Raw genomic sequence first — 12162 nt, forward strand, 5'->3', positions numbered from 1 at the left:
TTCCTGGTAATATATTGGAGCTGCAGCACCAGGATCCAGATCTTGTTAAGTATTTTAAAGAGGCCAAAGTCAACAAAAATGGCTTTTGTATTCAAAATGATATTCTCTACAGAGGAAATGGGCCAAATAAACAGCTTGTGGTTCCAAAAACAGTTAGAGAAACTGTCCTGAAGTTGGGCCATTCTATTCCCTGGGCTGGCCACCTGGGGAAACATAAGACCTTAGCCCGCATAAAGTGCTGTTTTTATTGGCCTGGCCTACGTAAAGATGTTGTGCAGTTTTGTAGGAGCTGTCCAGAATGTCAAATTACATCAAACAGACTCCCCAACAAAGCTCCTCTCCAGCCTCTTCCAATCCTCAGTACACCATTTCAACGCCTGGGCATGGACATAGTGGGACCAGTGGAAAAGAGTAAAACAGGGAATCGATTTATGCTGGTGATTTTGGATTATGCAACTAAATATCCAGAAGTTTTTCCCCTGAAAGTTGTCAAAGCAAAGAATGTTGCATTCTGTTTGGTGCAATTCTTTGCCAGAGTAGGGTTTCCTCAGGAAATACTTACTGACCAGGGCACCAATTTTATGTCGAAACTGCTTAAAGATGTGTATCAGTTGCTGGGAATTAAGGGATTGAGAACAACACCTTATCATCCCCAAACTGATGGACTTACTGAAAGGTTCAATCAAACCCTTAAACAAATGCTGAGGAAATTTGTCAATGAAACTGGCTCTGACTGGGACCAGTGGCTTCCATATATTCTGTTTGCATACAGAGAAGTCCCACAGGCCTCTACTGGGTTCTCTCCATTCGAGTTGGTTTATGGCCATGAAGTGAGGGGACCCTTGGCTGTTCTAAAAGAACTATGGGAGGGGAAGCAAACTAACAAAAATCCTCTAAATGTTGTATCTTATGTACTCCAGATGAGGGAGAAGCTGGAGAAGATGACGACGTTGGCCCATGAGCACATGAAGAAATCTCAGCATAAACAAAAGGCCTGGTATGACTCTGCCGCCCGGGAGAGGGGGTTCCAGCCTGGCCAAAAAGTGCTTGTTATGCTACCTTCAGAGGATAGCAAGCTGCTAGCCAAGTGGCAAGGGCCTTATGAGGTAACAGAGAAACTGGGACCAACAACCTACAAAGTCTCTGTTCCGGGTCAAAGCCGTTCTACTCGGATTCTTCATGTGAACCTCCTTAAAGAGTGGGTGTCCAGGGACCAAGAGAAATCTGCCTCTTTCTACATACGGAGTACAGAAGATGAGGAAACTGAGGAGCAATATTTCCCTGTTTCTTCACCCTCCCAGCCTAGTTTGGATCATCTGTCAGAGGAACAACAGTTGGAGGTCAGAGATGCCTGTTCATTTAATGTGTTTCAGAAAAATCCAGGTTATACTGATGTGATAATGCATGACATTGTTTTAAAGAAAAATGCAGCTCCAAAACGAATGAGCTATCGCATTCCTGAGAGACTTCTGGAACCACTCAAAAGTGAAATTGAGGTAATGCTGTCTCTAGGGATTATTGAGACATCACAGAGCGAGTGGTGTAACCCAATCGTCCTTGTTCCTAAAAAGGATGGCACAATTAGGTTTTGCATTGACTTTCGCTACCTCAATTCAGTCTCCAAGTTTGATTCCTATCCTACTCCTCGTATCGATGATTTGATTGAGAAACTTGGCAAAGCAAAATACCTCACCACCATTGACCTTTCCAAAGGATATTGGCAAGTACCACTCTCCCCTAGGTCCAAAGAGCTGACTGCTTTCAGAACACCATGGGGTCTTTACCACTTTAAAGTGATGCCATTTGGACTTCATGGGGCTCCTGCCACATTCCAGCGTCTAATGGATAAGGTACTTAATGACCTTTCACATTTTGCTTCTTCATATCTGGATGACATCATTGTTTACAGCAAATGCTGGGATGAACACCTTCAACATCTAAAATTAGTTTTTGAGTGTCTCCAGAAAGCGGGTCTGACGGTGAATCCAGCAAAGTGTGCCATCGCCAACAGTGAAACAGAGTACCTGGGATTTGTCATTGGAGGAGGACTGGTGAAGCCACAAGTTAAAAAAATTGAAGCCATTCTGTCCTGTCCCATTCCACAGACAAGGAAACAACTTAAATCCTATTTAGGTATGTGTGGTTGGTACCACAAATTTATTCCCAATTACTCTGCCAGAGCTGCTCTTCTCACAGATATGACCAGTCTTCGGGGCCCGAATGTACTATTATGGTCTGAAGAGGCTAAGGCAGCATTCAGAGATATTCAGCAGGCGCTGAGCAAAGATCCTGTGCTCCATTGTCCCGATTTTCAGCAAGAGTTTGTTTTACAAACCGATGCCTCAGATAAAGGTCTTGGTGCTGTACTGCTCCAGGGACCACCAAATGATCGCCATCCAATTGCCTTCATCAGCCGAAAATTGTTTCCCAGAGAAACGCGGTATTCAACTATAGAGAAGGAATGCCTGGCTATAAAGTGGGCACTGGACTCACTTCGCTATTATCTTCTGGGAAGACATTTTGTTCTGGAAACTGACCACAAAGCTTTAAAATGGCTGAAGAAGATGAAGGACACAAATAGCCGAATAACTCGGTGGTACCTTGCCATGCAGCCCTACAAGTTTGAGGTGCATCACATCCCTGGCAGACAGAACATTACTGCTGACTACTTGTCCCGCTGTGCCAGCGAGCCTTCAGAGGAGGGGGAGTGTGTGGTGGATGATCCTCCCACCACCACATCGTGTTAGTATTTTCTTTTCTTGCTTTATATTATATTACAATTTGTGTTTAAGTTGGTTATTTTAGACAGGTATTTTCTAATGGGTGCACACTTTAGTTAATGTCTGTCTGAATGTTTATTTACACTTGGTCTTTTGTTTGAGGTGCTGCTGATACAAACCAGCTGGAGAAGGAAATGTGGAGCGTACCATCATTGAAAGACTGACGGGGGAGACTTGTTTCAAGAAGTTTTAAATTAGTTTGTCACTTAAATACTCATTTATTGTTTCTGTTAAGTAAGTTAGTTTTGCTTTATTTGTTTCATAGAATGGTTAATTTTGTATTTATTGGTTCTTTTGTTATGTTGTGCCTCCCTCATTTTGTCGACTTGGGTTACTCCATCCCTTTTTAAGCAGCCTTTAGTTCTTTGTTTGGAGGTCAGTTTTCTGTTTGAGTTGGATCCTCAGTTGACCTCAGTTAAGTTGGGCCCAGATTCTGTATTTAAGTTATTTTGTATTGCTTTTGAGCCTTTGTTTTCAAATTTTGAACACCTTTTGTCCTTATTTAAGTTTGGTCCCTCACAAGGGTACACTTTATTTTTTGATAAACTTTTTGTAACTCAGACTTATGGAGCCCCTAAAGGGACATGGAGGGAAATAATAAACTTTTGCGAGATCCCGCAATACTTTTGCGAGATCCCGCAAAACTATTGCGATATTCTACAAAAGTGTTGCGGGATCTCGCAAAAGTATTGCGGGATCTCGCAAAAGTATTGCAAGGATCTCGCAAAAGTATTGCGGGATCTCGCAAAAGTATTGCGAGATCTCGCAAAAAATAAACTTTTGCGAGATCTCGCAATACTTTTGCGAGATCTCGCAATACTTTTGCGAGATCTCGCAAAACTATTGTGGGATCTCGCAAAAGTTATTTTTTCCCCCTCCATGTCCCTTTAGGGGCTCCGTATAGACTGACTTTGTAAATGCATCTAATTTAACATTTGGTATAAATATTTGAGTTCACAAATACCTATGCAGGCATGGATCTGTTCAGTTGAGATGCTCTTTGTATTGTGAATTTATTTGTTTCTTATGTTATGTAAAGCGAATTAAGACCTTTTGTGTGATAGCATAAAAAAAATAAACATTTGAAGAACCAAAAACTTTTGTTTGCTGTTATAGATAAGCCAGAGCTACTAAATAATTGTTTTTCATAACTGCATCCAGCATAAGCAGCTGATTAAGCAAAAACTATATTCAATAGGAACTTATCGGTATTGACCATGAAAAGCAGAAAATTATCGGTTGACATTTTTAATATCGTAGATGTATTGACTATAATGTTATCATCATTCACCTAATAGTGCCTCTTGTTTCACAGAGTAGCACAATTCAACACATCGAAAGTTTCAGCTAGAATAAACAAACGTACCTCCTGGCATCGTCATCCTGACCTCGCCCTCTCTGCGTTCGAACCCACTGCTCCAGCTGCTGCATGGAGCTGGTTCTGCTCAGGTTGCGTTCAGGCTCGCTGATGGGACTCTGCTGGACAGGGACCCCCGTCCCATTAGCTTTACACGGCTCTCCTGATCCATTCACTTGGGGACAATGCAGCGTCCTCTCCGCCTCATTGGGAGTCGGGGGCGAGGTCACATTAGCTTTAACGGTCTCTGCCTGCGCGGGCTGTAGCTTAATACTGTTGATCTTTGTGAGGGGACGTTCACGCTCTGCCCCGTCCTTCTGGAAGCCGTAGCGCTCGGCGTCACGCTGTTTTCTTTGCTCTCCCTCAGCACCGGGGGTCACTGCGTTGCTTCGGTCACGGTCCACTTGAAGGTTACGTTCGTTGTTTTGGATTTCAGGCTGTGTGAGCGCTGGCTTGTGGTTTGCGACTTGACTGATTTCTCTTGGTCCGCTATCTTCCACTTTTAGCTTTTCCAACCTAAAAAAAGACATGAAGGAAGCAGTTAAATAATAAATGGAAAACTCCTTTCAACCTTTTGACCTGAAAGCAATAAAGCAACACACATCCAGTGATGGAAAGACAAATTTAGAAGAGTAGGATGTCAGCAATTGATTTTGACAAAACATACAGAAGGTTTGCTTTAATTATTTGACCAGATTCCACTTTTAAACTATAATTTTTTAGAGTGCACAATGTTTCCTCCAGCTGCCAGAGCGCCAGGATCAGATATCTCCAATAAAACCGTGTCTTCCGACACCCAGGCCTCTAATCCGCTTCTACCTGCCATCCTCCTCCCTCTAGAAAGACGTTTACTTTTCTATGCTCCCTAGAGATGCATTCAGAGGTAATAGGCACAAACTGCTTAGCCTGAGAGCTAGCCGAGGTCAGAACTTCAAAGTTTCACAGGTTTCTTGAGTGACACGGCTCAGTAGGTTACCAGCAACAGAGCTGAAGAAAAGACACTCTTTCAGAGTTTCCACTCAGACATTTTTAAATAGTAACACTAGTCACATAATGTCTTCTCCAGCTTCCTGTGACTCAGTTAACTACACAGAAAAAAAAAATAGCTGGACCTTATGTGTCTGTGTTTATTCTAGTTGTGCTGTATAAACCGTAGAACATAAAACAGTGGTTAGTCCATGTTTCAACATATTGTACACTCGGGAATTTCTCATGTTTTGTCTCAAAACCTAAAGCATTCAGAGAAAGAAAAAAAAAAAAAGGTAAATGAGAAAAGGGTCAGTAGTTGTTTTTAGTTAACAGAAGCCACTTTCTCTACAGATCCAATTAAATTAATTTGGGTATTGCTATAGATTAGCAATTACGTTGAGGTTTGATCTAAAATATTACATTATTGCTCTGTAGATGTTGTTTCTTTTAGCTGCTGGAAGGTGAACTTTGACCCCAGTCACAAGTCTTCACGGGTTTCCTTCTGGGACTGGCCCCCATCGACTCCATCCAGCTCCTCTGTCCCTGCTGAGGAATTTCACCTCAATGTTTTACCCAGGGGATGCTGTATTCATTATTAATAATCATCATTATGATCATTAATGTCAAATAGGGCAACTCTGATGATATTCTGCCGGATTTTCTTCCACATGTTTGCTGCTCTCTCTAAATCAGCGGTCCCCAACCACCGCTGAGTCTGAGTGATGTTTTATTTAGAAAAATATAAAAAAATTGCGGTATTCTCTCCCAATTACATCAGTCGGTGCATCCATGCCTCTTGACACAGGTTAATTCAGTTCAAGACTCATCCTATCTATAACATCCTATCTTTGTGAAGCGGGATTTTCTGCGGTTACAGCGACCAAAACAAAGCTACGGAGCAGACTGGACATCAGGAGCACACTCCGTCTGTCATTTTCTCTGATTACGCCTAGATGGGACCGGCTTGTTGTTTTATTTTCATGCTGTTTGTATTTGATTTTACGCCAGTCGTATCATTTTACCGATGTATTCCAACATCCAGCTGCCATGCATGTGGGCATTGTCAGTTTCACTAAAGCTCTAGTGAATTTCAATGGTGAAGTACTCTGGAAATCTTCAATTGTTCAATTGTTGTTGATTGCAGATGTGTCTAGTTACAGAAGAGGATTAGGGCCACTGAAAAAAAACAAAAAAGTTGACTGATTTTTTTAATTTTATTTCAGTTTAGTATGGGGAAAAAGTCAGAATTCTGACTTTAATCTCAGAATTCTGACTTTAATCTCAGAATTCTGACTGAATTCTGACAATAACAAAGTCAGAATTCTGAGATTAAAGTCAGAATTCTGACTTTTTCCCCATACTATACTGAAAAAAAAAAAAAAAAGTCAACTTTTTTTTTTTCTCAGTGGCCCTAATCCTCTTCCGTAGTCTAGTAGTTCCCATTGATTTTGCTTGTAAAGCGGGGAGAATGGCGCTAGGCTTACCGCACCGTGACGTCACTGCTGGAAGATGGCAGGAGGGAGGGGCTACTATATTTGGGCAAAAATGGACGCTCCCGATTGCGTCGAAAAATATTGTTTTTCTTTCTTTTTTTATAATTAATGCTAAATTCATTAAATCACCACAAATGCAGATAATGATCCATTTGTTATTCTATGCTGACCAGATTTTTTTTAGGGGTATCTGAGTAATAGGGAGGGTATAGATACTGTTGAAAGCGCTCTCTATCTGGCCAACCAATTAAAACTGTATAGAAGCATCATTCAGATTAATATAAACAGAAGTTTTTCAGGAAATAAAAAAAGAAAGTCAAAGAATGACCGACCAACCTCTCATCCCCTCAACCTTCTGCAACATCCATCAACAACCCAAAACCAGCATGCCCACATGCGGTTTGTGCTCATTGTTGTTTGTAGCATACTACAACAACAAATTCAACATGAGAGAAGCAGCTTCTAGAATCATCAAAAGGCGGTATTGAGCTGCTGCCAAAGATCTTCATTTTGATTTAACGGGGGGTTTATTAGTACTCTCTTCCAGCACAACAATCAGGGTGGAGAAACAAATGAAAGACAGAGAAGTCCTGAGTAAATGTCTACTAACATTCCCCTTAAACATCCGCTTCTTTTTCTGTTCCAAACTGCAGCAAAGTGCTGCTTAATAAGGCTCCTCCAAACCTTTTGGATGGCTCTGAATGCACGTTTGCGGCGTCCGTCATCACTTTCATCCACGACTCCATCTCTTTTCCGGTGTCAGTGCAAAAGTAGTACGTCCGCATGTTGGGATGTGTTGCCTGAGAGGATGAAGGATAGAGCTATTACCTGAAACAGAAAGATAAAAAAAAGATTATAACAGTGACCATAGCTGTTATGCATGGTTTTCTTAAATAAATAATATATTGAGGAAAGATATACGTGAAACTCCACTGGCTGTGACCATCTGTGCCATGCAGATAAATCAAATGCTTAAGTCACTAAAGTTTCACGCATACCGACGGATTAAGGCGGTAAATCTGCCTGCACTCACCATGCAGTTCATTGTGTAGAAAACATCCCGTTCTTCTGTTCCCTCGCAGCGAACAAACCAAGATAATATTGTGAGAATCCAAAACAGAGACACAGAGTATTTACTCAACAACCTCAATATCCTTTTTTTAAAGGTTTGTTGTTTCAGAAACAAAACAAAAAAACACCATTGTTTGACTAATTCACCCCAAATATGCATGAAAACTGACAGTCGACAAAAAGCATTTAAATTTCTGACCAGAACAGATAGAGATCTAAGAATAAGAATGTAATCAACCAATCATGGAGGAGGTTGTGCCCTGTGCGCTATGGTTTTCCTGTTTTCTTAAAGTATCTCTGTTTTAGAGAGTAGAAGTTGGACGAGAAGAACTCTCTGTGGTTAGAGACCTTCGACAGACTCCTGAACGTCTGTGTTCAGCTGTTTTTGGACAGAGAAGCTTTGTTGTCTCGGAGGGTTTTATGAGGAACGGACCAATACTACATGCATCCCGAAAACTTTATAAAAACATCCTTTGGAAAACAACATTTTGTTGTTTTTATGATGGGGCAGCAGCCATTCAAGGACTGAATCTTAAAACATATTTAACATAAAAAAACAGTCCATATTTCTCCTTTAATCAGATAAAAAATAACGGTAAAGAAAGTTTTCCTGTCACAAAGATTAAATGCTGAACGTAACATTTTCTAAAAATATGTCAGTGATGAATGCAGTTCTTTTAGAAAACTAGCACACTTAGCTTCTTTAACACAACTTTAAAGTTTTAGGGTTTTTTTCCGGTTAGAAAACAAATAGAACTTTATTTACCTTTATTTTTTTATTTACCTATAGTAAATAAACTATGAAACACAAAGTTTAATTCTGAAAGTAAAGAAAAACAAAGACAAACCTTAAAAGCAAACTTTCTATTAATGTGATCATCCACAGACAGCAGGGATATCTGGAAGCTGGGCAGGAGGATGCTGCCAAGAATTCCCTCTTCCTTCTCATCTGGAGAGAAAAAACAAACAAAAAAACACACAAGGTCAGAGGTCGTTTCCATAACAGCTCACTTTTCAGTTTAGTACCTTGTTCTTAACGTTTTCATATACAGCTAAAAACGAATTTACTGGCAGACCTGTTAAAAATAACACTTTTCAATCATTTCACTTTTCAATTCCACCATTAGGAAAAAGCCAACTCTTAAATTAGGAGCAGTTACATACAGGAAAAAAAGGAGAATAATTGCTATTAATAAAATAGGAGTGAGACTATCATTATATAATAGGAATGGAACGGTTTATGAAAACCCTCAGAACCGTTCGGTTCGACTGTCTCTGTTCAGTTCGCGTGTGTTGCGTTCGGTTCATGCGCTGCTCCTTTTTCTCATAGGCGAAGCGTTTACACTCCAGAGCAGAAGGTGGCGCTACTGCGACCAAAGCCAACTACCAGTAGTAAACAAGAAGAAGAAGAAGCGAAGCAGCGTAGCCGGGTGTAGCATAAAAAAATCAGTTGTTGTGGAGAATTGTGTGGGTATGGCGAGTGGGAAAGAACAGGAGTTGGAAGACGCGCCAGCAGCACTTTATAGGTCTGCTGTATGGGACCACTTTGCATTTAGAGTGACCTACGATGACGGCGGAAAGAAAGCTGTGGATAAAAGTGCAACAGTGTGCAAGCATTTACACGCGTTGTTTATGCTAACAGCAACACGACCGACATGTCAGCTCACCTGCGGAGACATCATCCCAGTGAGACAGTTGGAGAGGGAAAGAGTCGACGGGACAACTTCAGTTCTATCAAAACTAGACCTAAGTCTAGTTTTGATAGAACCTATGCTTCTTTTTTAAAGATTGTTTGCCAAATAAATGAAGCACATGTTGGAACTATCGCTGTCTCCTCTCTTGCAATGTCAGAATCCCACCTACTTTTAACCTAAGACTGTCACAATGATGTATCAAATGTCAGACTGCTTTTTTCTTTCAGTTTTAACCTGACTATACAAGACATAATAAATTTTCCTAACAATCAACATATACCGAACCGAAAACCGTGACCACGAAACTGTGAACCGAACCGAACCGTGGATTTTGTGAACCGTTCCACCCCTATTATATAACCTTCTGGTGTACCTTTTATAAGCATCTTTTTACCAAGAGAACACAATTTACAGTCCAAACATCACAAGTTTGGAGCATGTTAGGTCCTTTAGGGCCCTGGATCCTCTCTAATGCTCATTTCTCTTGATTTTTCCTCACAGGCTCTCATTATGCTACGTTCAGACCGCAGCAGGAGCAGCAAAAACGCGCACGCTGCTTCATTTTTTATGCTTGTCCAAGCATCTTTGCTGCTCTAGCTGCGCGGTGGAAAGTGGGTCTGTTGCGCGTTGGGCGGAGCTACCCTATCCTTTTATTGCCTGTAACAATGGCGGATGAAATCGAGATTCGCTTGGCTTAATTTAATGAATAATGCTACGTTCAGATCCCAAGCACTGGAAGCAGCAAAAAAGCTTCTGCTGCTTCATTTTTGACGCTTGTCCACACTAAGGTCAGACGTCCTGTAAAGTGTGTCCAGATGTGTCTAATGCTCCAGCTGCTCCTGTGTTCGACGGCAGAAAACGGCTTTGCTATATTTGCTGTGATCAGCGGGTAAAAAGTAGTTTTAATATGTTTTTAAGTGAGAAAGTCCATCTGAGTTCATCAAGATTCGGATCCTGCCTTCAAATATTATTTTGCCGTCAGAGCCGCTCAGACCCCACATACCGGCGGTCTGAGCGGCTCTGACGGCGGTGCTCTGTCCCTGGAAATCCCGGCAGCCTCTGGCCCAGTCGCCACCTCGTGGTTTTCCGCTAGAAGGCGTTTTTCTTGTACGTAATCTAAACAGCAGGCACCAGAATAATAAAATGGAACACATATTACCAGCAGGTTTCGACATTTTAGGTTCATTTAGGTGTTAATAAACTGTTTCAGAGGTGCGATCTGTATCAGCAGTGCTGTGTCTGTCTCGCTGCCAGCTCCCAGATCAGCTTCTCTGATTGGTTGATGTGGCGTGTCGAGCAGCAAAAGTTACATTTTTCCAACTCCAGCAGCTGCTGATTCTGAATTCAGATTGTCGGTAGCTCGTGAGGCGCTGCTCCTGCTGCTCATGACGAGCTGCAGGATCTTTTGCTGCGCCTTGATGCGCATCAACCTTTGACTTTGCATGTAAACTAGATGCTTCCTCTGCTTCTGCAGCATGCGGTCTGAACATAACATTAGGATTTAGGTGTTAGAACTGAGATAGCCCTGGTTGATTATTTTACACCCTTAATTTTTGGTTAATCTGACTGATAATTTTGGAAAACTGTCTAGTATCAACTCAGTAATCACTCAGTTAAACCAGATTTGAACTGATTTAAAATCAGTTAAATTAAATAACTTATAAAGACAGGCAATACAGGTTTCCCTGTCCCATTAGAAGATGAATAGGACAGCAGGATAGTAGAGCGTCCTCTAGGTTCTGCTCTATAAATCTATATTTGTCTTGTGCTAGATCCACGTGAGAAACTGGCTTCCTAAACAGCCGATCTTAGTCTCATCTGACCAACATCCGAATTTCCAGAGAGAGAAAAGGTTTTTTCCTGGGCTGCCTCCCAAAGAACTGGTTGGGAAGGATGGCAAATGGTTGTAATGGAGACTTGGTGACTCCTTTTTCTAACCACAAGCCTTGGAGTCTGACTTTTCTCCCTAACCAACCCCTCCACTGTACATGGTGGCAAGAGAAACCTAGATAGGCAGTGAAAAAACTAATGGATGTCTGTGCCAAATCACATTTATACACCAGGCTAATATCGTAGATAATCATTGATTGTCTAATATTGAGCCCTAAAAGTCTTAATAAAAGTCTAAAGTAAAGACGGGATATTTTAAAGGGCAGATCTGTGTCACATTACAGGCTGTGCTTCTGGTCATAATGAGTTTTTAAATCCAGCAGTTATGCCAACCGCAGTGTCCCTGTCTGCAGGTCAACAGCTTTACAGACTTATCATTGAATCCAGCATCCGCCCTCCGACATGTTGGTTCAATGTTACGTATCAAGACTCCTCCTCAGATGCTTTTTAAAAGAAAAACAGAAACAAAACATAGTGTTCACATAACCGCAGAGGTATGTGCAGAACAACGGCAGTCTTGTGGGATTCTTGGGTAAACAATAATAATCTGAGCTGATAAGAGCAGAAGCAGCAAAGTTAAGGACCTCACTGCCTACTTTCTGCTGATTGATCCGTTTTCTCAACATTTCTATCTGGATAAAGTCTTTAGTCTCCTTCTGTTGGTGGCTTTTGAGAGGCAGTGGGGGGAAAGATGGTGGCAGGAATTACATTTCCTAGAAATGTCAGACTGGACGTAATCTTGATCAGACACATATTTGATGAAAGGTCACATTGAGGCCATTTAAAATGAAAAAGAAAATAAAAAAACAAATAAATACATCCGACCCAGCTCCCTATACAAACCCAAACGTGACTAAATAAGAATAAAAAATAAAAAAATAAAAATAAAAACTCCTGCTTGTGAAAAA

The 12162-nt window shown here is 41.2% G+C and overlaps 1 protein-coding gene across 18 annotated transcripts in view; it reads right to left on the minus strand.

Moving 5' to 3' along the window:
* The window catches only part of LOC119783237 (pleckstrin homology domain-containing family A member 5-like), a 186914-nt gene that overhangs the window by 53127 nt on the left and 121625 nt on the right, over positions 1-12162 (minus strand). For 16 of the 18 annotated variants that reach the window (XM_038284647.1, XM_038284645.1, XM_038284646.1 and 13 more), the window contains exons 8-10: positions 8519-8619; positions 7284-7399; positions 4147-4653 (exon numbers count right to left, since the gene is read on the minus strand). In XM_038284647.1, the coding sequence (XP_038140575.1) occupies positions 4147-4653; positions 7284-7399; positions 8519-8619 (724 nt within the window). Of the gene's footprint in view, positions 1-4146; positions 4654-7283; positions 7428-7632; positions 7782-8256; positions 8381-8436; positions 8620-12162 lie in introns of those variants that run through there. The other 2 variants (XM_038284648.1, XM_038284649.1) reach the window with 2 other exon arrangements.

This window comes from Cyprinodon tularosa, unplaced genomic scaffold (assembly GCF_016077235.1).
Source record: "Cyprinodon tularosa strain WSP-4 unplaced genomic scaffold, ASM1607723v1 ctg200, whole genome shotgun sequence".
Classification (NCBI taxonomy): Eukaryota; Metazoa; Chordata; class Actinopteri; order Cyprinodontiformes; family Cyprinodontidae; genus Cyprinodon; species Cyprinodon tularosa.